Source organism: Lagenorhynchus albirostris, chromosome 15 (genome assembly GCF_949774975.1).
Source record: "Lagenorhynchus albirostris chromosome 15, mLagAlb1.1, whole genome shotgun sequence".
NCBI lineage: Eukaryota > Metazoa > Chordata > Mammalia > Artiodactyla > Delphinidae > Lagenorhynchus > Lagenorhynchus albirostris.
In genome coordinates, this window is record NC_083109.1 from 58,728,433 (window position 1) to 58,754,705 (window position 26,273).

A 26,273-nucleotide genomic window follows, 5' to 3' on the forward strand; every position below is an offset into this window, starting at 1 on the left:
TCAGGAGGTGGGGCCGCTGGGAGGTGAATAGGGTTAGATGAGGTTTGGGGCGGGGGGTCACGATGGAATGAGTGTCTTTGTAAGAAGGACCCCAGAGAGCTCTCTCCCTGACACGTAAGGACACAGTGAGATGGCTGCAGGCCAGGAGAGCCCTCACCAGAAGCTGACAATGCCGGCACCTTGATCTTGGACTTCTAGCCTCCAGAAGCGTGACAAATAAATGGCTGTGGTTCGAGCCACACAGCCTGTACTGTTTTGCTATGGCAGCCCGAGCCAAGAGAGGGGCCCTGCGTGCTGCCCCTCCCCTGACCTCATCTCCCCCCTCGCCTGCCCCATCGCTTCCTTGGTCCTGGTCTTAATCGCCTCTGGCTCTCCCTGAAGCACCCAGCCCGTTCCCACCTCGGGGCCTTTCGCTTGCTGTTCCTCCTGCCTGGACTGCGCTGTTTCTCCAGCTTGTCACAGCCAGCTCCTCCCCATCCGCGGGTCCTCAGCTGACAAACCACCTCCTCCAGGAAGCCCTCGCTGTTCACCCCATCTAAAGTAGCCCCCCACACACTCCAATGTTTCTCTCTCTTAGCACCCTCCTTACTTTCTTTATGGTGCTTACCACAACTCTTAATTTCTTTATTCATTCATTTGCTTGAGTTTTGGTCTTTTTGCCTGTTTTGCCTGGCACACACTGGCTTACTGTCTTCCATTTCACAGAAGAAAAAAACTGAGGCTTAGGGACGTGCTGTGAGCTGCCCAAGGCCTCCCAGTCAGATGCAGAGTCCAGCTGCCCTGCTCAAACCCCTGCAGTGACTGACTGAACAAACGGACACTTCAGTGATGAATTGGACATGCTTGTAACTGTTTCTCCCACTAAAGTGTGAGCTTTATCGATGCAGGGACTGTGTCTGCACCTCAACACTGCCTGGCACACAGTAGGTGCTTAATAAGGTACCGATGAAGGAATGAAGGAATGAATGAAGGTCTCTTTGGGGTTCCAAGCTTCAGGAATCTGTGATTCCAGAGATGTCCTTGTCTCTGATGAACAAACGGGATCCTCCTCCCCCACATGTGGTCCCAGATGCCCCACCCGTGGGCTCAGCCACGCAGCTCACCAACCCCCAGACCCCTACACCCAGGGCCCCTCAGATGCTCCCTGCTCACCTGCCGGCTCTGCCTGCCACCCCTGCTCTCAGCAAGGCCACTGGCCTCGGCCCGCCACCAGGAGAGGCTGAAGGGGTGAGCCAGGGCCAGGTGGGCGGCCAGCTCGCCCTTTCCCAGACGAAGAGAGGAGGACAGCACCACCTGGGGAGGGGACAGGCTGAGGGGGAGGGCTCCCCCAGAGAGGCCAACCCCCTCCCCACCACCCAGTGCAGGCAACCTTCTTCATCAAGGTCATGGGAGTGAGGGCTGCTGGCCCAGCACTGTGGGAGGCCCTCCAAGAGCTTCAGCCCATTTTGCAGAGGAGTAAGTTGAGGCACGGAGAGAAGCAGATGGGGACAAGCATATGACAAAGATGGGACTGGAAGTGACACATTGTGGTGGCTGGAGGCATTTCATGGGTTCAAATCCCAGCCCTGCCTTCCAGTAGCTCCATGACTCTGGGCAAGACCTCATGCCTCTCTGAGCTTCAATTTCATCTTCTAGAAATGGGGCTGATGTACCTGGCACACAAGAGGCCTGCAGTATGCGTCAGCCACTGGTCTTCCTGTCCCAGGTGGTGCTGGGACCCAGGTTTCCTCCTCCCACCCAGTGCCCTTCCGATGGTCCCTTGGGGACTGGGGCCCAGCCCTGTTGGCCCTGTAAGGCTCCTCGGGCAGGGCAGGGCCCCAAGTGCCCCACTCAGGCCACAGGGTGGGCTTCCCAGGTGCCCTTCCAGCCCTGACGCCTACCTGGTTTTTGCCATCCCAGCCCACGACCAGGTCATCCTGGTGGCTGCGTCGCGAATGCTCAGAGGCAAGGCGGAGGCTGCAGTGCCGAGGCAGGGGGAGCGGCAGCGGGTGGGTGAGCTCCACTGGAGGCAGGGACACGGGGAGGGGCGGGAACATGAGCTGAGGACATCAGCTCGAGGCCGAGAGGGTATAGGGGGCCACTTTGGGGCCACACGCTCAGGTAATCTGCACAAAATTCAGAAGCTACACCCTCACTTGGTCCCCATACCACTCAGTATAGTCCCTCAGTGTCCCCGTGAGAACCCCAAATCTCTACTCCTGCAACGAGGCTTTGTACCTCCTCCATCAAGAGGTGGAATTTGTTTCCCTGGCCCTTGAACCTGGGCTGGCCTTGTGATTTGCTTGTAGAATTTGGTGAAGTTGCCACTGGCAAACCCAGCCTAGGCCTAAAGCGTCCTCAGCTCCCACTGGCTCTCTGGGATCCCTGCCCAGCCACTGTGAGAACAAACCCAGGCTGGCCTGCTGGACGGTGACACCACACAGAGGAGAACCTGAATGTTTCGGTCGAGGCTGTCCCAGACCAGCTGACAGGCAGCCAGCCCCCGAACACGTCAGAAAGCCCAGCCAAGATCAGCAGCACCACCTACCCAACTTGGGGCTGACTTTGATGCGTGAGTAAGACCAGAAGAGCTGCCCAGCTGACCCACAGGCCCATGAGCAGTGATAAATGCTTATTACTATAAGTCACTGAGTTTGGGGTCATTTGTTACACAGCAATAGCTGACTGATACAGTCAGCTGACTGTACAGCTGTACAGCTGTACTGTACAGCTGACTGATACACCTACCTGGCCACACTCACCTGCCCTATGATCTCATTGCACCTTGGGGTGTGACACAGGTGGTACCTTCATAGCTGAGGCCTCACAGCAGACAGTCTCCTTGCCCTAGATTTTCTTCCTTCATCCCTTAAGGCTGAGTCCAGCTGCCCTGACCTCCTGCACCACTTGATCCCATCCTGTGAGGCCACCAACTGGTCCTGCCTTCCTAGACCCCCAGAGCAGGAGTCCACCAAGACCCCATTGCAGACAACAGCCAGCATGCTGCCCTCTGAGCCCTCTGGAAGGGGTGCTGCCTGTCCCCACACAGACTCTGGGGAGCTGTGCCCAGAGACGGTGGCACCAGCTGGTTCTCAAGGCATCATCTGGTCACCAGTCCAGGGAGCACTGACCACATTTGCATGCCACATGCAGAGCCACAGCCCTCATTCCCTCCACCCCTGACCTGCTGGCTCCTATGCTCTGTGAGCACCTGGCAGGGCCCACGGACTGCTCTGCCCACCCACGGGCCCCCGAGCACGCACACGCTCACACATGCACACGAGGGCATCACACATGCACACGAGGGCTACACACACCGCCCTGGCATGCTGAGGGTCTTCTCATTTCCTCTGCCTTGCAGGGCACATGTGTGGCAACCGTGATCATGGGGAACTCCACTGGGCCACTCAGCAAGCCGTGCCCCGGGGCCAGGGTCTGCACCGTGTCTCCCGCCTGGCAGGCCAGCAGGTCGGGCTCTGCTCTAAGGGGGCTCCTCAAACACTAACTGACAGTCTGTGTGCACAGACCCTTGGGGACAGGGTTGTTTCCTGGAGGGCCGCAGGGGTCACAGGTGCCACCATTGGGGCTGCACTCACCTCCCCTGCCAACCTTCAGTCTGTTGGCCTCAGCTCTGAAGCCTCTCGGGGATGCTCAGAGTTGGCACGCCTTCCACGCCCTGGCCCTACCCTCCTGTCTTAACACACTCAGGTAAAACCCCAACTCCTTGTCCGGGCCTGGGATCCTGTGTGACCTGGCTCCCCTGACCTCTCCCACCCACCTCATCTCCCCGCTGCTCCTCCCTTCAGTCCACTCCAGCCACACTGGCCTTGCTGCTGTTGCTCCAGCCACAAAGCTTGTTCCCACCCCAGGGCCTTTGCACCTGCTGTTCCTTCTGCCTGCAATGATCTCCCCAGAGCTTCACCTTCTTGGCACTCGGGGCTCAACTTGAACATCACCTCCTGAGACAGCCCTTCCCCGACCACCCCACCTGGAGGAGCTCCAGGCCCCCAAACCAAGCCCTGCTTGTTTTCTCAGCCCTTCTCTCTAGGAGACACCCTGACGTTATCTTGTTCAGTATGTGTCCCTGCTCACAGCCTGCCTCCCTGAAGGCGGGGACCTGGGCCATCTTATTTCCCAGTGGATCCCAGCACCTGGAACAGCACCTGGGATAAGCAGGTGCTCAATGATGGTGCTCTGAGTGACTGGGTGAATGGGCCACCCCTGCTGCAGCCGCTGGGAGACTCACCCTGCAGTCTGAGGGTCCCGGTGGGCTTGAGGAAGGGCCCGGAGAGGCTCCCGTTGATGGCCATCTCCTGGCCGTCCCACAGCACCATGTGGTGCAGGACACGGGTGCCGCGGGCTCGCTCGTATGAGGTCTGCAGGACCAGCTCCCCAGGAAGGGTGTGGAGCTGGAAGAGAAAGATGGAGCTGGGTCACAGGGGAACCCGGCCCATGTTCCCGCTGAGGGTAGGAAAGGAGAGAAGCTTTCAGAAGAGGAAACACAAGAAACAAAGTTCTAACAGTTTACTGGGCTGGGCAGATAATGTAAGGGAGGGGAGTGACGGGGTGCAAGGGGTGTGACATAGGAGACCGACGCCCCCTGTAAAGAGGACAGCAGCCTCTCAGCTCCACTTCCAAGCTGTGTGGCCTTGGGCCAGTTTCCCAACCTCTCTGGGCCTCATTTCCTTATGTATAAAATGGGGTAAGAATAACAGTGCCAACTTCAGTGATATAATGGGTGTGATGTGCTCAGCCCAGGGATGGACCCATGGACAATGCCATGTGGGGCTGCTGCAGTTGGTAGTAGGATTTCTCAAACATTTAGTGAGCACGTATTATGTCCTTGAACCAGTGCTGGGGGTTGGGATACAAAGATAACCAAGACTGGCCCTGGCCCTTCAGGGCCTCCAGGCTGGTGGGGAGACAGTCACAGAGACAGAAAATGGTGGGACAAGGTGACAAGAATAGCCACGAAAGATATTAGAGGGACAAAGGAACACAAAGAAAATAAGTGGACAAAGCAGGGAAGGGCATTCTAGGCAGAAGGAACAGCCTGTGCAAAGGCTCAGCAAGGAGCACTCTGCCTGCTGGTGGGTGCCACAGGGGGAGGGTGGAGGGGACTTTTGGTGGGACGAGGGGAACTGACTCTTAAATGCCTCTAAAGCCCATCACTACTGCCCCACCTCGGTCCAAGACATCATCATTCTGGCCCTGCCCACTGGCTTCTTCACTCTTGTCTCTGCTGTCCCCTGTAGGTCCCTCCCCACACAGCAGCCAGAGGAATCTGAAAGCACCCCTTGGATAGTGTCCTCAAAAGGCGTCCAATTTCAGAGAGAATAAAATCCAAACTCCTCCCTGTGGCCTGACATGCCCTGCATGATTGGATTCCCACTACTGCCCACCATTTCCCCCTCACTTACTCTGCTCCAGCCCAGTGGCCATTCCTCAAATATGCCAAATTCATTCCTGCCCAGGCCCTTTGCACGTCTTGTTCCCTCTGCCTGGAATGCTCTTTCACTAGATTTTCTTTTTTCTTTTCTTCTTTTTTTTAACATCTTTATTGGAGTATAATTGCTTTACAATGGTGTGTTAGTTTCTGCTGTATAACGAAGTGAATCAGCTATATGCATACATATATCCCCATATCCCCTCCCTCTTGCTTCTCCCTCCCTCCCTCCCTCTCCCACCCCTCTAGGTGGTCACAAAGCACCGAGCTGATCTCCCTGTGCTGTGCGGCTGCTTCCCACTGGCTATCTATTTTACATTTGGTAGTGTATATACGTCCATGCCACTCTCTCACTTTGTCCCAGCTTCCCCCCGTCTCACTTCCCCCTCCCAGTGTCCTCAAGTCTATTCTCTACATCTGCGTCTTTATTCCTGTCCTGCCCCTAGGTTCATCAGTACCATTTTTTTTTTAGATTCCATATATATGTGTTAGCACATGGTATTTGTTTTCCTCTTTCTGACTTACTTCACTCTGTATGACAGACTCTAGGTCCATCTACCTCACTACAAATAACTCAGTTTCTTTTTATGGCTGAGTAGTATTCCATTGTATATACGTGCCACATCTTCTTTATCCATTCATCTGTCGATGGACACTTAGGTTGCTTCCATGTCCTGGCTATTGTAAATAGTGCTGCAATGAACACTGTGGTACATGACTCTTTTTGAATTATGGTTTTCTCAGGGTATATGCCCAGGAGTGGGATTGCTGGATCATATGGTAGTTCTATTTTTAGTTTTTTAAGGAACCTCCATACTGTTCTCCATAGTGGCTGTATCAATTTACATTCCCACCAACAGTGCAAGAGGGTTCCCTTTTTTCCACACCCTCTCCAGCATTTATCGTTTGTAGATTTTTTGGTGATGGCCGTTCTGACTGGTGTGAGGTGACACCTCACTGTGGCTTTGATTTGCTTTTCTCTAGTGATTAGTGACGCTGAGCATCCTTTCACGTGTTTGTTGACCGTCTGTGTATCTTCTTTCCACCAGATTTTCAAATGGCTGATATTTGCTTGTCATCTCCGGCCAGCTCAAATGTCATCTCCTTAGTGGGGCCTTTCCTGGCCACCTAAATAGCTCCCCAGTAATTCCCACTCATATCACCCCATTTTGTTTTTTCTATAGTATGTATCATCATCTGGTATATTTTCTTATTTGATTTTTTTGTTGGTCAATCTCCCCACTAGACTGTACACTTGATGAGAGGAAAGACTCATCAATCCTGTTCTAAGCAACATCCCCAGTTTCTGGAATAGTGACTGGTCTGGCACCTAGTAGATGCTCAATAAATAATGTGGAAGGAAGGAAGGAAGGAAGGAAGGAAGGGAGGAAGGGAGGAAGGGAGGAAGGGAGGGAGGGGAGGGAGGGGAGGGAAGGAGGGAGGATGGATGGATACAGAGGCCAGCTGAGAATCCACTCCAGCAAATTTTGCCCATATCACAGCTCTGCCTGCATTGGATCCTCCCAGGAACCAGGACAATTCCTCTTTTCTCAAAGGGCTGCCCCAGGAGCCTCCCAGCCTGCCCTAGCCCTGGCTCTGGCCTCCTCCACGCACCTGGGGGAAGGTCTGTTCCAGCGTGATGATGTTGGTGAGACTGTTCTTAGCAGCCACCAGCCTGGAGCCAACGTGGAAATGATGCTCCTCCACCGTCAAGGCAAATGTGCTCTCGGCTCCACCCTCAGAGTATCGTAGCTGGGCCAGAAGAAAAGCAAGTCAGATCTCCTCATCCAAGTCTCTGACGGAACACTGAGGAAGATGCTGGCTCCACACTAAGCAAGCTCGGCCTCCCAAAGCCCCGGGCCCGAAAGACGCACAGCTCCCTGGATGGGACAAACTCTGATGACACGAGGGTCCTGAAGCTCAGTTTAGACCACCAGGTGTGGCCATGACAACAATCTCCCTGTGCCCTTCATGCTGTTAACACTGACTTGCAGATAGCTAACAGCCTGGGGCGGGCAGGCAAGAATTCTAGTTGTATTACCATTGCGAACAGCAGGGGGCAGTCTACTGCAGAGGACAACACACAAGCATTGCATTAAACAGACCAGGGCTCCAATTCGGGCTCTGGCAGGTATGGGATGAATGACCTCTAGCTAGTTCCATAACCACCTTCACTTTCTTATCAGATAAACTGGGATAATGATACCTACTTTATTAATGGGTTGATACGAAAACTATATGAAATAATGTGCTAACTTCCAGGCTGGCTGAATAGCAGAATCACTTAGGGCACCTGCCGAAAATATAGATTCTGGGCCCCCACCCAAGACCTACAAAAACAGAGCCTCTGGAAACTGGGTCAAGAACTGGTATTCTTAAGAGCTCTCCAGAAGCATCATTAATTTAGTGATGCCCCTGTCAAAAACGTTCAACCTGAATCATGTCTCACACAAACAATCTGACAAATTCAAATGGGGGATTTTTGCAAAACAACTGCCTGAACACTGCAAAATCATCAATGCAGGAGTTCTTTTGAAAACTTAACTATAGCGTATTTACAATATTGTGTTAGTTTCAGGTATACAGCTTCCGATTCTTTTCCATTATAGGTTATTACAAGATACTGAATACAGTTCCCTGTGCTACACAGTAAATCCTTGTTGTGCCATGCAGGAGTTCTTCTTTAATGTGGTTAATGACAATGAAATGCTTAGGGGCAAGTATATCAATATCAGCAACTTACTTTGAAATGCATCAAAAATTAAGAAGGATGGAGAACTATGTGATAAAGTAGAGCAAAATATGAATGAAAAAAACCTAGGTGATGGGTATGTGGGTGTTCACTATAAAATTGTTTTAATTTTTCAGTGTCTGAAAAGTGTAATAATAAAATGTAGGCAGTGGGAAGAGAACTTCTAGATCAGGGGTCAGTCTTTGGGCCAAATTTGGCCCACTGCCTCATTTTGTAAATAAAGTTTTATTGGAACACGACCATGCCCATTTATTTACATACTGTCTGTCGCTGCTCTTTTGTTACAATGGTAGTAGTTGCGACAGAGAGGGTATTGGGTGTAAAGGCTAAAATGTTTATTATCTGGCCCTTTATGGTAAAAGTTTGCAGACCTCTGTTCTAGATGAAGAAACTAAAGAGATTTCGGATTAAGAAACTGAATTTCTAGATTAAGAAACTGAATACCCTGGATGATCCTGATCTGCATTCTGGATTTAAAACAAACAAAACAAAACCGCTCGAAAGAACATTATTGCAAAAGAATGCGACAACTGGGAAATTTTATGATGAACCATATATTCGATAATGGTATTATGTCACATGTTAAATTTCCTGAATTTTGTACTTCTGTCGCGTTATACAAGAAAATACCCTTGTTATAGGAAATACTCGCTGCAGTATTTAGGAGTAAAGAGATGCCTCCAGAAACAACTCAATATTAACTCACAATAATACAGAAAATACGTGTATGAATATACAAATGTATATAACATATGTAAGTATAAATAGAAAGACGTGATAAGATATTAACACTTGGTGATATAAGATAAATACCAGGGATGTATGTACAACAGGATGACTACAGTTAACCCTGTTGGACGGTGTATTTGAAAGTGGTTAAGAGAAGAGAAAGGTACAAATGAACCAATTTACACAACAGAAACAGATGCAGAAAACAAACTTATGATTACCAAGGAGGAAAGGGGGGGAGGGATAAATTGGGAGATTGGGATTGATATATACACATATATAAAATAGATAACTAATAAGGACCTACTGTAGAGCACAGGGAACTCTACTCAATGCTCCGTAATGACCTACATGGGAACAGAATCGAAAAAAGAGTGGCTATATGTATACGTACAACTGAATCACTTTGCTGTACAGCCGAAAGTAACACAGCATTGTAAATCAACTATACTCCAATAAAAATTAATTTATAAAAAAAGAGGAGATTCTAAGAGTTCTTATCACAAGGAAATAATTTTTTTTCCTTTTCTTTTTCTGTATCTCTATGAGATGATGGATGGTGACTAAACTTACTGTAGTTATTTCACAATAGATGTAAGTCAGATCAGTATGCTGTACATGTTAAAGTTATACAGAGCTGTATGTCAATTACATCTCAATAAAACTGGGGAAAAAACCGATTGGTAAATGTCCACTGTCCTACAATAACTTTTCTATAGGTTGGAAATTATTCAAAATAAAGATTAGGGGAAAACTAAGAGGTTCCCCAAATGATGGTGCAGTGAAATCTGGGAAGCACTGAGATTCTGTGTGATGTGTGGGTACAGGGCCTGGCACACAGTAGGTGCTCTATAAACAAAGGCAGCCTGGCCCAGGGCAGGGAGGGCTTTTAACAAAACTGGGTGGCTGGTGGGATAATGAAGTGACCAGCTGGTGATTGTAATCACTCACTCATTTACACATCCTGTCATTCATTCATTCATTCATTCATTCTTTCTTTCATTCATTCACTACACACACCTACTATGTACTGGGCCCTGTGCCAGGTGCTGGGCACACCCTCCAGGATCTCCTGATCTGGGGAAGAGGGGCAGACAGAAATAAACAATGGCAGCAGCACGGAGGGAGGGGGAATCACGGGTCTCATGGGTCCTCCTGTCTTCCCCCAGGACCTCCAGATGCTACACACAGGGCAGATGCATGAGTGCGGGAGATGCTGGGGGTTCCAGGTAAAAATGGGATTTGTGGACACAGGGCACGAAGACACGCAAAGACCCGTGGGAAGGCAGACGGGACACCTGGGAGGTGATGCTGGCTCAGCTCATCTGAGGCCGTGTCATCTGATCCAGCGACCGGGAGCGTGCCAGGCCGGGTGAGGCGGCACCAGGCACCAGGCGGGCAGAGCCTCCCCTGGCTCCTAAGGGTCTCGTGGGCCTGGCTGGGGGCCGCAGGGGCTATAGCCCAGGAATGTAAACCTGGGCCTGTTTGGGAAAGCTGGAGCCAGGGGTTTCCGAGCGTCGCCCACGGGGGCCTGTGCAGCCGGCAGACAGATGTGGATGTGTTAACACTCTCCACACCCGCCTCGGGCAGGGCACCTGGAACCAGTTAGGAGCTCGGGGGAGGCGGGGACACAGTTACCTTGGTTGAGGCTGAGGCTCTGCTGGGGCAGCAGCCTAGGAGGATGGGGAGGTGATGCCGGCCTGAGAGCCGCAGCTCTTTGCTGGAAAGAAGGAGGATGTGAGAGGCCTGGCTTGAGCGCACCCTGTCCAGGGCCTCCAGGGCCAGGTCAGGACCAAGCCAACCTCCCCAGCAGAGGGGTGGAGACTCAGGAACACAGCAGCAGAATAGCCGATAAAGGGCTATTCACACGCCCCGAGGCCTGAGGGCCATGCGTTGTAATGGTCGGGGCTGCAGCCTGCCCCCAGGTGACCTGAGTTTGAATCCCAGCTTGGCCTCTGCCTGGTCCTGGGCAGGGACATTGGGCAAGTCCCTCCGTTTCCCCTTCAGCACAGGGGCTGGGTGGTACCGGGAGGCACGTCTTCTGGAGGCCCACCGACGGGCCCCCTCGGGCTTGGCCAGTGGAGCCTCAGCAGAGAGGATGGTGGGATTTAAACCCGGGCTCCCTCCCAGCACCCCTTCCTTGCCTCTTCAGGCTGGGGTGCTCATTTCTCCCCACTGCTGCCAGCCCTGGGGGCTGTCCTGGCCCGGTGGTGCCTCTGCACCGGGGTGTCTCACCCTCAGCGCAGCTCACACCTTGGGCCACACGATTCACTGTCGTGGGCTGACCTGTGCGTTACAGGGGCCTGGCAGCACCTCTGGCCCCCGCCCACTAGGAGCCAGTAGCATCCCATGCCGAGTCGTAACAACCAGACATTTCCCCAGACATTGCCAGACACTCCTGGGTGGGCACACTACTCGCCGCCAGGTGAGAACCACTGGCCACCTGACTTCATCTGACTGTAAGACCCCCGACCCCGGCACCCAGCAGTTCCCTGGATTGAAGAGCCGTAATAGTTACTAATATGTACTCGAGGCCTGGGATGCATTTAGTTTGTGAGACCAAGAACTCCTCATCCATGTCCTGCCCCCAGAGGTCAAAGATATTTTATCAGCTGTGTGACCTTGGGTAAGTCACTTGGCCTCTCTGAGCCTCCCTTGTCACACCTGTGCAGTGGGGCTGTAGGTCAGGAGTGCTCAGCTGTGGTCTCCCTCACTCATTCCTCTCCTCTCAGGGCCCCCAGAGCGTAGAGAACCCCTCACCTGAGCACCCGGTTCTGGCCACGGATGTTGAAGACCAGGCAGGCTTGAGAATCACAGGTCAGCTGCAGGGAAGAACTCATCTCCTCCTCTGTCCAGAGCTCCCAGAACGTGAGCTGAAGAGGGATCGGGGGGAAGGCTGTGAGGTGTGGGGAGGGTAGGGGCCTGAGGACCCTCACAGGCCAGGCCATGCTCCACAGCCCCAGCATGTCCCTGTCCCCCCCAGCCCGGCGTGGCAGACGCCTATCAGGCCTGGCCCCATCTAACAACCTCTTGGATGGTGAGGACCCTTGGGCAGGGCCTGGACTGGCTCCCTCACTGCAGCCCAGGTTGCCTACTGTGGGCCCCCAGTGCAGACCTGCGCCCCTGACGTCGGCAAGGAATGACCTCCCCACGGGTCTCCCATCACCCGGTCCTGAGGCCAGGAAAAGGGGATTCAGATGAAGTCAGGGGAGAAGGGAGCTCGGGCTGCTCCGTTGTGGGTTACAGTGACGCAGACCCTCTGCGTGAACAGTGACATCCTGGCCCTCCAGGACTCCTCTCACGGCAGGGTGCAGTGACGGGCAGGGGGATTGCTGGATAGTCCAAAACAGGAGGTTGGAAAAGAGGCTTTGATGCGTGCGCTCTGTGACTCGTGGGGGAGTGGGAGGGCCCAGCCAAGCAAGGTGAGTTCACACCAAACGACAGTGGCTGGGACATGGCCCCATGCAGTAGGGCCACAGCACATTTCCTTTCTCAGAGGCTGCTGGCGGCAAGCATCTCATGGAAGGGCCCCGTACCAAGCCTGTGTCCCTGTTTTGATGTCTACTTGTTATGTGACCTTGGGCAAGTCACCTAGGCGCTCATGTGTGACCCAGAGATGATGATGATGATTAGTTACCACCATCATCATCACCACCAGAGCAGCAGAAGCTTCTAAAACATCTGCTTCAGCCACACGCCGTCCCAGGTGCATTCCTGGTATTCCTCGCTCCATCCTCACACCCCCCACATTATCGACACAATTATTATCCCCATTTCACAGATGAGGAGATGGAGGGCACAGAGAGGTTAAGGAATTTGCCCAAGGCCACACAGCCAGCAAAAGGCAGAGCTGGGACTGGCCTCCGGAGACGGCATTCCGTAACAACTGTGCCGCTCTGCCTCTCGCTGGGGTGTCAGGTGATGAGTCAATGCATATAAAACCCTTAGAATGGTGCCGAGCACGCAGTAGGCGCTCTACAAATGGAAGCTGAGCTTTGATTTTGATTAAAAAGTGGAAGGGCGGAAAGGACACAGCATCAGGAACTGGAACACAGAGATGCAGGGGGCCAGTCCACACCAGCCCCACAGCTGGGAATACAGAGGTCACTCAGTAGACACTGGTTACAATTATTACTATTATTAATAAAGCCTTTACAAACTGTAAAGTGCTGGAGAGACACAAGGCAAGAGCATCCCGGTCAATCGTGCACACAGTGGTCCTCTGCTCCCGGGAACAGGATGGGAGTTGACAGGATTAGGAGGGAGCCTGCCCCTGCCCAGGCTGGCCACCCACTCCTCACCTGGCTGGCGAAGGGCAGGCCCAGCCTCCGGAGAGCGGGCGCCGTGTGGCTGACATTCACCACCAGCTCCAGAGGGCCGTTCACCGGCCAGGCCACCAGGGCTGCCACGTCCACGCTGATCCCACCATCCCCACTTTGGAGGACCACATGGGCCTGGGTCTGGGTCTCTAAAGGCAGAGAATGGCAAAGGCTGCTAGAGACTGGGGTTCACCTCCCTTCCCAGTTTAGGGTCGCACCCTGAGGATACCAGTGGGATTGACCCTGGGCAAGTGTTTCACCTCTCTGAGTCCCAGTGACATCGTCTGTCATGAGGCGTCCCCCAATCTAGGCCTGGCCAGTTCCTTCTCTCATTGGAGTCGCTGCTGATAGGACAACTCCTCCGAGGAGCCCCCCATGACTGCCCATCTAAAGTACCTCCCAGCACTTCCTGCTCCCTCCCCCTGCCAGAAGGTCAGCTCCATGATGGGAGGGCCTTTAGTCTGTTTCATTCCCTGCTATAACCCCAGCACTCAGCACAGCCCCAGCCAGACACATCATAGGTGTCCGGTACTTGTTGAGGGAATGAACAAACCAATGATGCGTCTCTTCAGGGTCAATCAAATATCAAATCAATATCAAATAATACTGACCTGCAGCTTGCCTGGCCCAGGCTGGAGGGTCTCTGTCCCCTCCCACCCCACAGGGGCATCTCTTCCAGTCCCCTGCCTCCCGCTGGGCTGCCCCTCATCGTCGCAGCAGGTAAAAACTCTCCAGAAAAGGAGAGTCCAGGATCTGGCCCAGCCCCGTCACCTGCCACTTGGGCCTAGCAGGGAGGGTGGCCCTCTCTGGCAGACACAGACACGCCTGGCAGCTCTGAGCCTCAGTCTCCTCACCTATAAAGTGGGCACAGCCCGCCCACCTCGAGGGACATTGCCAAGATCAACTGAGATTCCACATCTGCGAACACCTGTGCATGGGGCACATAGCAGGTCTCAGGAAGGGGTCGTTTCCTTCCTTCATCAGGCAATGTTCAACCACGTGCACCTACTATGGGGGGGCGCATGAGGAACGAGGGGACACACAGTGAAGGGGACCAAGTCCTCTTGCCCGGGGAGGTTCCAGATTGTGGGAAGTCACCGAGAATGCTGATGCCAGGCAGAAAACGCCCCCCGAGGGACTGGGACGGCAGTGGGTGGGGGATGAGAGGTCACCCTGGCTGGAGGCCAGCACACCAGGCCTCCTGGTTCCGGGGAACTGGAGTGTGGAAATTATCCCTGGGACGACTGTCCCATTACTTTCCCCCCACACCCACTAAAAACCCTTCCTCAAAGCAGTCTGTGAGGTCAGCGCACACCGAGACAGTCGCCTGTCTGACCCAGACCCCCGCTCACACCACAGGATGCTGAGAGCCGAGGATGGAAGAGTTTGAGACCAGAAGAAGGTGACCCAAGGGACTCGGGGACACACAGGGATCCTGATCTCCACAATCTACACAGGGGTCAGAGGGTGGCTCTGGAGTCATGCCACCTGGATTCATCATTAACCAGCTGTGTAGCCCGGAACAAGTGACTCAACCTCTCTGTACTTCTGTTCCTCCCTTGCAGAATAGGGATGGTGTTACTAACCCCTCTCTCATATGTTCACACATTCACTCAACAGATGATTAATTGAACACCTACTATCTGTCACTCTGCAAACAAACATCATCCCCGTCCTTGTGGAGTGTACATTCTAGTGTGGGGTGAGTGGAAGACAGGCAATGAGAAATAAAGATATTTAAAAAGTAAGTTACACGGTATGTTAGAATGACAAAGCCAGGGAGAGGGATGGGGAGAGCTGGAGAGAGGTGGGGGTGCAAATAAATAGGGGGAGCAGGCAAGGCTTCACTGAGGAGACGACATTTGAGAAATACCCAAAGGAGGTGAAAGAGTGACTGTGGGGAAGAGCATTCCGGGCAGAGGGAATAGCCTGTACAAAGGTCCTGAGGCAGGAGCAAGCCTCATGCGTTGGAGGAATATCAAGGAGTGGAACGAGCAGGGGCCAGGAGAGAGGTCAGAGGTTAGGGTGTGGCTCCTGGGGGCCTGAAGGCCCCACTGGGGGCTTCAACTTTCCCTTGGTGTGCAGGGGATGGCTGAGCAGATTCCCTCAGCTCCTGTGCACTGAGGACTTGCCTGGTATGTATGCAGTAAGCATTCAGTCAATGGTGGCTCTTATCACTGTCATCTTCCCTTCCTCCTCCAATATGGGTTAAACTGTTTCCCCCTAAAAATTATGTTGAAGTCCTCAGTCCCTGACCTGTGAATGCGGCCTTATTGGGAAATAGGGTCTCTGAAGCGGTAACCAAGCCAAGATGAGGCGCTAGATTAGGACGGGCCCTCGTCCGATGACTGGCATCCTCATAAAAAGAAGAGAAGAGGCAGAGACACAGGGGCAGAGATTGCAGTGATGCGGCCACAAGCCCAGGAGCCCCTGGGGCCACCAGGAGCTAGAAGAGGCAAGGAAGGATTTTCCCCTGAAGACTTTGGAAGGAGCATGGCCCTGACAACACCTGATTTCTGACTTCCGGCCTCCAGAACTGCGGGAGAATAAACTTCTGTTGTTTTAAGCCACCCAGTTTATGGTACGCTGCTTTGGCGGCCCTGGGAAGTGAATAGACGCTCCCTTAGGAGTGAGGCTCCAAGGCCAAGGGTGTGCTGGTTAGTCCTGGAGCTCAGGGTCAACTGGGCCTTAGGCTGGCGGGCAGTCCCCACATGGGGGAAGCCAGCTCTCATCCATGGGCAGTGCCTGGCGGCCTTACCGCGTGTCTGCAGCTCGGCGCTGATGCGGGCCTCTGCTGGGAACCCCGCCTGCCATAGGGCCTGGCTGTCGTGCTCACTCCAGCCAGAAAGCTCCAGGCGCCCGTCGCGGTGATGGCAGCTCACGGAGTAGTTCAGAGACGTGGCCCCTGCCGAGACGCGTCCCGAATTCTCAAAGCCAGAGTCACTGTCGTGAACGTCCACGGAGCCCTGGAATGACACCCAGGAGATGCTGGACCACCCTGCACAGAGAGCGTCAGCCCAGCCTAGCTGGCACCAGCTCCCACAAACCCTGGGGTTTTGCACCACCCATGCCGCTGGGATGGGAAGAACCGGGACCCCTTCAAGGAAGCAGGTTGGAGGGACAACTGGGTTACACGTGGCCAACGACATGTGTGCTGTTTTGCTGGTGGTGAGGGGCTCTGCCTGCTGAGGAGTGACTGCTACCAGGTACAGGGTTCCCATCCGGGGCGATGAAAACGTTCTGAATTAGAGAGTAGTCGCACAAATTTATGAATGTACTAAGTGCCCCTAAATTGTACACTTTAAAATAGTTCAAATGGTCAATACATATCTTGCCACAATAAAAAAGTTAATAAAATTTTTTCAAATTTTTTCAAAAAGTTAAAAATACACACCTTGGCCCTCAAAGGCCTTTGAGTTCGCAACCTCCCCACCATGTGTACGTAAGTTAATCACTGGAGCCACGACAGCACGGCAGCCGTCACTGGCCGAACACGCAGTGCGTGGCAACAGGTGGCGAGGCCCCTCCCTGCTTTATGTCACCCACTCTATAAAGTGGGAAGTGTCACTCCATCATTCAACGATGCTGACTGAGCACCTACTACATGCTGGGCCCTGTTAAACCTAGGGATGCTGTCATGCACACGACAGACAGAAATGTCTGACCCCGTGGAGCTTAAACACCAGCGGTGGGAGACAGACCAGGACAAGGTCAAAGGCGTCACGTGTCAAACAATGGGAAGATGATGGAAAACAGAAAGCTGAAAAGAGGCTAGGAAGGGTGTGAAATAAGAAGAAAGATGTAGATATAGATGTCTCTGCCCCCGGTTCCTGCTAATGTTTGGTCTTTGACCCCAGTCCTGACACAGAGCCCCTGTACCCTTGTAAATTCTTGAGTGATGGGGGTGACAGGAGCATCTGACGTGGAGCTCCTAAGTCCCTTAGAATTTCCTGGGTGATAGGAGAGTCTTTTGTGCTAATGAGGTGACTCTTGGGGGGCTCCTGGGTGGAGGCTGGTCAATCCAGGTTGACTTCAAGGGTTTGACTGCATGACTGGAAGGATGGACGAGGTACCATTTGCCGAGATGGGGAGATGGGGAGGGGCAGGTCGCGGGTGTTGGCCTGTCTGGTTTGGAACAGTCAAGTCGGAGGTGCCTGCCAGGCATCCGAGTGGAGATCCAGCAAGCAGGTGGGTCTACGGGTCTGGGGTTCAGTGGAGGGAGAAACGGGGGACATGGCAGTGCAGAGACGGCACTGGTGTGAGACTGGATGAGTCCACGAAGGGAGTGTGGGTGGAAAACAGGGAAAAAGAGGGCTGAGGACAAGCGCCAGGTCTGCTGGGAGCGCGAGGAACTCTGGAGGAGGAGAGTGTGTAACAGCCCCGGGGCACATGGCTGGGCAAGAAAAATGAGTATTAGCATCCCCAATTTCCAGATGAGGAGACTGAGGCTCAGAGGGAGGTCCGAACCTTGTTCTACCATCCCCTTGTCTCTGAGGTATTTCCAGAAAGGTTTGTTGAATGAATGAATGAATGAATGATTTCCACTCTCACTGGTACTTGCTCAGGCTGACCTGCAGGCCCAGCTTGTCCTCCACCCACAGCGTCTGCAGTGTGGGGATGTTGTGCTGGAACATGCAGTCTAGGGAGATGTGCTCCGGCCACCTAGTGAAGGTCAGCTCCTCAGACACCTGTCAGGGTGGATGACCGTGGGACTGGGGCCGTTGGGCTGGGCCATCCCCACAGCCCCCAGCCCCCCAAGGCCCCGTCAGCAGAGCCCCCACCTGTCTGCCATCCACTCCAACCTGCAGGGTGTGTCTGTAGCTGGGCCCGAGCCTCTCGGTGGTCAGGTCCAGCAGGACGTGGGCTGGGAGGGCCAAGGGCTGAAGCAGGTTGTGTGTGAGCAGCAAGTTTACCTCCTGCTGGGTCTACAATAGAGCAAGAGAAACCAAGACTCGTGTGAGATACCATGAAGAGATATTTGTACACCCGTGTTCATAGCAGCACTCGTAACAATAGCCAAAGGGTGGAAGCGACCCAAGTGTCCACTGATGAATAAATGGCTCAACAAAATCTGGTCCATCCACCCAATGCAATGCTATTCAGCCTTAAAAAGGAAGGAAATCAACAGAGCTCGGGGGAGGGGAAAATGAGGAGTTATTGTTTAGTGGGTATAGAGTTTCAGTTTTGCTAGATGAAAAGAGTTCTGGAGATGGATGGTGGTGATGTTTGCACAAAAATGTGAACATACTTAATACCGCTGAACTGTGTACTAAAAAGCGGTTAAGATGGTAAATTCTGTTATGCATATTACACCACAATAAAAACAGTTTTAAAATAAAATAAAAACACGTATGTGATTAATTAATAAAATAATATACAATAAGAAACTGGACACTGTCCAAGTGCTAATGGATAGGATAGATAGATGAATTGTGATAGAGGCATGCCATGGAATACTATACAGCAGTGAAAAAGGATAATCAACACAGAGTGGGTGAATCTCACAAACATAATGTCGAACAAAACAAGGCAGATGCAAAAGGGAGCACGCTGTGTGCTTCCATGAACATGACATTGAAGAAGTCGTATGAACGGTGGCTCCCGGGGAGTTAGGAAGGGGAAAGGACAGCTGAGGGACTTCTCCTTGGAAGCCTCATTCCTCTACTCATGGACCTTGATGCTCTCATATGCCAGGGTCCTCTTTGGAGCTCAGCGGGTATCCAAATGCTTCTCCTCGGGCCTCGGGGGCACATGGCCTCAGCACCCCTTCCCAGGCCACCCTGGGTACCCCACCCATCCACACCCTCACCTCGGTGGTGTTGAGAATGAGCAGCCCCCGTAGGGTGTTGGCATCCACGGTGACCAGCACCTGGGCGTCCACAGCCATGGAGTTCACCATGATGTAGCCGGAGCCATCCACTCGACCCGGGACCCCCAGGGCCTGGAGGGGTTTAAGGAGATGGAAGCAGGGCTTCTTAACTAGGGTGGGGTCCCAAGTGGGCATCAGGGGTCCTATAATCCCCCTTGAACTGACCACAAAATGGGGCATGTGCCCATGAAAGTCTGTACAGGAGAGGGTTTGTGACTTTGATCAGGTTCCCAGAGTGCCCAAGGTCCCCACATCGGTGGCCCTGCACTGTTCAACGAGCTTCCCCCACCCCCTTCCACCTCCCCAAACTACGAGGATCGCATCTTTATACCCAAGAGAACCACATCCTGTGAAACCAACTGGCCAAGAGTCTTCCAACCACTGGCAGCTGAGAACGTGCATCTCCCCACCTCTCCTCCCCATCCCCTCCGCCTTCCCAGGCGCACAGAACTCAAACACCTGCTCCCAAGAGGCAGACGGGAGCCTGTCCAGGAAGCAGCCTGCAAGGCTGGCCCACGTGGGCATCTCTCTCTGCTGCTCCCGCAAGCACGTCCCAGAGCACATCGGTAGTGCGGTTTCATCTAATCCTGAGAGTGGAGGAGGCCTTTGCACCCCGTTTATGATGATGAAACTGAAGCCCAGGGAGGAACAGTGATTTGCTCAAGGTCACCAGAGACGGGGCAGAATTGCCATTCAGAGTCTGGCGCTTCCTGGCCTCAAAGGCGGCCTTCCCAGCACCCAGGTCGGCTGCCCAACTCTCCACCTGTCTGACACAGCGTTTGACTCTGGTAGCCCTTCCCTCCTCTTGGAGTCCTTTCCTCCCCAGCCTTCTCCCTTGGGGTTTCTCCTCCTCTTGGCCTGTTCTTCTTGGTACCCTTGGCCACTTCCTTCTCATCCCTCCAGCTCTGCAGCCTGAGCGCTTAGTCTCCACCCACCCCACAGCCATGTCAGCCAGTCTGTGGCTTTAAATGTGACCACTTAGAGGTGGAGCCCTCCAGTCCAGACCACAGCCGACCTCCCGACTCGAGAGCTGCCCCCAACATCTCCACTTGAGCGTTTAAGAGCCCTGTCAAATTTAACACATCCAAAATAGGCCTGGAGTTGGTGACACCACTTCCCCAACCCTCCTCCTCCATCCACCATTCTCCCCACTCGGAGAACAGCAGCCCCAAACCTCTCATCATGTACGACAAAAGCACAGTCGCCATCCACTCCCCTCTTTTTCTCACACCCACATGCAACTTCTATCCAGTCCTCTGTGATGGATCCCGAATCCAAGTGTGCTCCCAGCCCATGGGCTTTTTAGAAAACAGGAGTCAGCAAAAAATGGCCCACAGGCCACATCCAGCTCACTGCCTGTTGTAAATAAAGCTTTATTGGAACACAGACACGCCCACATAGTGCATATTGTCTATGGCGCTTTGTACTACAAGAGCAGCACCGAGCAGTTACAACAGCGGCTGAACGGCCTGCAAAGCCAAAGATATTTACTAGATGAACTTTTATAGAGATGGGTTGCTGACCCCAGTCCTAGAGAATACCCTTCCCTCTCCAGCCCTGCCTCAGGGCCTTTGCACTGGCCATACTTAGAATACCCTTTCCCCAGACACAAAACAATGCTACTCCCTCCTCTCCTTCAAGTCTGTGCTCAAACGTCATCCTGTCTTTGGGGCCAATCTTGACCGACTATAAAATTGCAACATGTGCCCTGTTTTTTACGCCCCCCTTTCCCACTTTCTCTCTCCCCTTAGCCCTCACCACTGTGTGATGCACTCCACAGTTCAGTGATTTATTCTGGGGGTTGCCAGTCTGCCCCAGGCAGGCATTCATATCTGCTTTGTTTATGGGCATATGTCCAGGGCACAGAGGAGCTCCTCAATAAGTATCTGAGGAGTCCATCCCTCCAGGGTTCACCCAATCTCTCTGGTTTGGGCAGTGGTCAAAAAGGAGGCCCCTGTCCTGTCCCCTGGAGACTCTGGTGCCCACCCCTCCTGCTCACCCCTGGCACACCTACCTGCAGGGCCTCACAGGAGCTCTCGGACAGCACCCGCCATTGCAGCCAGGGGTCCAGCTGCAGCTCGCCGCTGCCCCAAAGCTCGCAGGCCCCCGCGTGCAGCTCCAGGCCCAGCTGGTGTCCGGCCTCCCACCCAAGCTGGACGGTCAGCGAGGTCTCTGGGGGAATGGAGTGCAGTGAAAGCAGCGTGTGCCTCATCTTCGCTCGAAGTGTGGCCTCGGATGGGTGCAGGGCCACCGCCAAGGTCAGGGAGGCAGTCTGGCCGGCCGCTGCGAGGACCCCTGAAGCTTCTGCTTCCCTACCTGAGGCCTGCAGGGAGCCACTGAGCTGTACCCCTGCTGGGAGGCCCAAGCCCTGCAAGACCATAGAGAGCGGGGTCGGAAGGTGGTCCCACATCAGGAATGACCCTGATTCTCCATCTTCTACCCTCTTACCCCTCCAGCCCTGCCTACCAGCTTGTGCCCCTCCTCCGTTACGGTAACAACACACTGCAGCAGCAATCGTAATACACGACAATTGTCCATCGTAGAACACTTGGTACATGCACAGCCTCATGCTAAGTAACTCACAAGAATGTCCTCTTTTCACCCTATTTGATGGCTCTGAAATGGGTAGGTAATATCCCCATATTACAGATGGGAAAACTGAAGCTCAAAGAGGCGAAGTAATTGTCCAGGGTCATATAGCTAGTAAGTAGCAGAGCCAAGGTTTGAACCTGATCTGTCTTCAGTCTAAGCTTCAGACTGGGGCTGGTTCAATTTTAATTAAAATAAAGTAAAAGAAAGAATTCAGGTTCTTCTGTAGCACTAGTGAGCCCATTTTAAGCTACACATGGCTGGCAGCTCCTGTCCTGGATATCAAATAATGAAACATTTCCATCATCATAGAAAGTTCTAGTGGGCAGACCTGCTTTATCCCGTGATGCACTACTCTCTCATGGCCCAATCCTGTGTTGACCTGATTAACACTGACAGAGCATCTGTGGGCACCCAGCCCTATGCTCAGGGATGCCGAGTGGACCAGACCCTGTCCCGGTGCCCAGGAAGCTCCGTCAGGAGACAGGGGAGTGACCTGTCCCACTCAGACGAGGGCACCAGTCCTCTCTGCTGACCCAGACTCCAGCGTCAGGGATTCCCCTCCCCCAAACATCACAGGACAATTCTCAGACCATCTCTCAGGTCAGATACAACCCAGCCTGTGGTTTTTAACAGGTTATGAAACCAAGATGTGACTGTTCCCCACTGTCAGCTGAGGACAGCTTCCGTCATTCCCTTCCTGCCCTCAGAATTTTACTAAGAAGACAGACTTTTATAAGAGTTTATATTCAGAATTTATATTCTGAATCTGTGGTCCTTTAGTTTCACAGCGCGCCTCTCATCTCTCCCAGCCTCGATTTCCTCATCTGCCCAATGGGGATGTGGGATTAGTGATAAGAGGAACCAAGTATCCGACAGGGTTTTTGGGAGATAGGAGCTGGGGTCTTGGGAAGCCCCTGGAGGGGAGTGCCAGCCAGGCTCAGGCCTCACGCTGACAGGGGCTCTGGAAGCTGCCTCTCCAGCCACTTTGCTGGCCCGCCATACGCACCTCCAGCAGCGGGCAGCCCGGCTCAGTGGTCAGTGTCCACGTGCTATGGTTCTCAGCTCGCTGCTCCAGCACACCCCACAGCTGGCATGGCCCCACCCGGAGGGCCAGGGAGCCGCGGCTGGTGCGGGGGCCGGGCCGGGCAGTCAGGCTGATGGCGCTCCCGGGTGGCAGGCCCAGGCGGCCCAGAAGGGGCAGGGAGTGGGTCAGGTGCCCCAGGGCAGAAGGCTGGGCCCCGCAGGTACGGGCCAGCTGCAGGTGGGCGTCTCCGTGGTCACTGTGGAGGCCTGCGGCCAGGTCGAATTCACAGGGTCCCCAGCTCAGGCGGCCCTCGGAGTGCAGGGCCTGTGGGATTCCAGTTGCCTGGAATATGGGGAAAGTGGTCAGGTTTAGGGGCAGCTCCAGAAGCCAAGGTGGGGGAGCTGGAGACGGGCCTGGGTGCGAAGAGGGCAGCGGTGGACCCACAGCCTGAACTCTACCAGCACCTCCCTCTGCAAGGTGACTGATACCAAGGGTATCCCATGGAGAGGTTCGGGCTCAAGTTCTGGCTCCACCACTAACTCGGTTGTTCCAACCTGCAACCTCAGCTCACCCATCTCTAAAATGGGAGTTGATTTATAGCAACATAAGTTGCTGGGAGATGTAAGAAAGTTAATACTTGTGAGCCCAGAGCCAGGCACCCAGAAAGCACCGGCTATTGGAAATACATCACTAACATCAATGTTCACTGGCTGGAGGGTAGACACCTTAAGCAACTCGCTCCCCTGGGGCCCAGGACGCACCCCACATGGGGGCAGGGACCCAAGATGGGGATGAAAGGAGGGGTACAGGCAGCCCCTTCCTCCCCGGGCTGAGGACTGAAGGGGCCTCAGAGGGCACTCAGCACACGTGCCTAACGAATACCAGCTGCTGCTTCGTACGATTCTCATTCTCACTCCCGGAGCCTCAACCCCAGGAACGGGGCAAGTGAGATGTGAGAACAGAATCAACTTGAGCCCCGGAAAGGAAGCGAACCGGTGTCTCAGGAAGGCCCTTTGCAAAAGGGGAGAAAATTCAGTTCTGGTCCCATCTTTGGCTCAAAGCTTTGTAGTCAACGAGTCCCCCAGTTCAAGTGACAACGGCAAAAAAAGACTAAAGTTTCTCATGCTGAGTGCAGAGCTGGGCATACAGCAGGCGGTTAATAGCTTGTGGAGGGAGGTGGGAACCTACATTGACCGGTGGGGTGGGGGCTTACCTCCAGCAGGGGGCAGTGATTCACCAGGGCCAGGGTCCAGTTGTGCATGGCGTTGGCCTCTGTCCTGACGTCCCCATGAGCAGTCAGGGTGCATGGGCCCAGGGCCACCTCCAGCTGGGCCCTGGGGGGTTCGTCTCCCCCGACGGACACTCGGATGTGGTTGTCGGGGGGCACCCCCAGCGCTTGAAGTGGAGGCCACGTGTGCTGGAGGCTGGTGTCCAGGCAGGCATGGCGGCCGCAGGCTGTGTGGACGTGGGCCCGGGCGAAAGCGTCCCCAGAAGATACCTGAGCCGCCAGGCTGGCCCCAAAGGCGTGGCCCAGGAAGGAGCCATTCAAGGTAAGCACAGCTGGATTCTGCCGCCAAGAAAGGCAAGGTGAGCCCGAGCGGGTGTCCCTACAACACCCCACCAAGTGTGTCCACCGCCTGCCTGTCCACAGGTGGTCAAGGGAGCCCCCATGCCCCAGGGGCACCCGCCACCACCCCTTAACAGGTGATGCTCACGTGAAGCACTTCTCTCTGAAGAGCTGAAACCGGCCTCCCAGGGAGTCAAGAAATTCGACTGTTCAGAGCACTTTAGGGCCCCTGATGCCCGCTCCCCCGCTCCCCATGAGGCCTCTGGGTCCTCCCTCCCGTTTCCTCCTCTCTTTTCCATAATGGAACCTCGGGCCTCTCAACCTCTCTGGTCTGGACATGTCCCGCTTAACACCTCGAATGGAAGTCACTGCATCTCTGAGTAGTGTACCTGGGGGTCCTGGAGTGTCTGCACGCCCGTGACAGAACCAGGAGCTGCTCTCAGCCCTTTCCTGTCACCCAGTGCTCATCTGTCCACCTGGGGTGGGGACAGCACCACTGACGACAGGGTGAATGCACGTATCACCCCCACCACAGCTAAATGGAGGCCACAGAGGAGCCATGGAGCTCGGGGTGGCCGCCCACGGGGCACAGCCCACGGATTCTCCCGCCTGGACGTTGCTGACCTGCTCTAGGACTAAGGAATGCCCAATTTCCAGCCCTTTCCTGGAATTCCAGACCACGGCTCTCGGAGGGAAGGGCCGTCCATTCATGGCTCTTGTCCTAACCTTCCCGCTCAGTTAGTCTTTTCCGAAGTCACCCGCGCGCCCCAGCCCTGAGTCTTTCTCGCAGGTGTAGCTGCTAACTCCACGTGCCCCCTCGGTCTTAGGTTTCCTCTGGGGGGAGGCAGCCCATCTGTCTAGCTCATTAAGACCCTTTCAATCCTCATCCTCAATTCTCTTGGCTAACCCTCCTGCCATTCAGGCCACTGTGTGACCTTGGGAAGGTGACTTCACCTCCCTGAGCCTCAGTTTCCACATCTGTAAAATGAGATCATGATTCCCTGGTAGCTGAAACCACGCCAAAAGAGAGGATACCAAATTGAGATGGGACCTGACATGCGCTGGCCCATTTCATGCTCGACAGTGCAAGGTAGGTGTTGCCACCTGCAGTTTACTGATGACGAGGCTGAGGCTCAGAGAGGTTAACGCCTGGCTAAAAGTCACACAGCAGGTGAGTGGCAGGTCTGGGCAGGAAGTTGTGTTGGTCTGATTTTCTGGTCCCTGTACTGGGTGGAGCTGCTACCACTGCCAAGCTGGAGGCATGAAAGTACTGCATCTTTTACGCTCACAGAGGTGAAGCTGGCAGAAACGGTCCTCCCGAGGAGGCCATGTTCCCTCTATCTGGACAGGCAGGCGGTGAGCCCATAGCACCAGCTCCCAGGACCCCCAGGCAGGGCCCCAGGCCAGACACCTTGCAGCATCCGCTCAGCACCTCCAGGCTCATGTCTGCCTGGCCCCAGAGCAGATCCTAAAGATCAGAAAAACCTCTGTCCTCCTCCTCCAGGCCGTCCTCAGGGCTGTGCTCACGGGCTGGCCCCCCAGAGCCAACTGCACTGAGAGCTCAGCTGAGCCAGGCCTACCACAAGCTGCCCACCCAGCTGCCCACAGGGCAGCACTGACAAGGTCTGCAGGCAACCCCAGTGGTCGCCCCACGTCCAGTTCACCCACAGCTCTTGGCCCAGGAGCCACAGGACCCCGCTGGAGATCAGGGAGTCCAGGCCTTGTGCTCAGGTCTCCCAGCCATGCCTTGCCTTCAAGGAGAGGACCTACTATCCACCTGCACCCTGGCCCGGGAGAGCTCAGAGCTACTTAAGCTGTGCCGTGCCCCAGCCTGGGCAGCATGTGTGCCTGTGAGCCCCACGGTCTGTCTCCCTCAAAAGACCCAGATATGCCTGTCACCAGCCCAGCTCACCGCGGCAGAGGCTGGCTTGAAACACTTGGATTCTGGGTCACTGTCTAAGTGTGCTTACAGAAGGGACCACCCATCTGCTGTCAG

General features: G+C 54.3%; 1 protein-coding gene across 1 annotated transcript in view; it reads right to left on the reverse strand.

Moving 5' to 3' along the window:
- The window catches only part of LOC132506262 (uncharacterized), a 190,512-nt gene that overhangs the window by 34,539 nt on the left and 129,700 nt on the right, over nt 1-26,273 (reverse strand). The window contains exons 44-51 of the mRNA XM_060124800.1: nt 15,984-16,191; nt 13,208-13,374; nt 11,667-11,779; nt 10,545-10,626; nt 7,040-7,177; nt 4,226-4,388; nt 1,881-2,002; nt 1,153-1,293 (exon numbers count right to left, since the gene is read on the reverse strand). Coding sequence (XP_059980783.1) covers nt 1,153-1,293; nt 1,881-2,002; nt 4,226-4,388; nt 7,040-7,177; nt 10,545-10,626; nt 11,667-11,779; nt 13,208-13,374; nt 15,984-16,191 — 1,134 coding nt within the window. The remainder of the gene's footprint in view (nt 1-1,152; nt 1,294-1,880; nt 2,003-4,225; nt 4,389-7,039; nt 7,178-10,544; nt 10,627-11,666; nt 11,780-13,207; nt 13,375-15,983; nt 16,192-26,273) is intronic.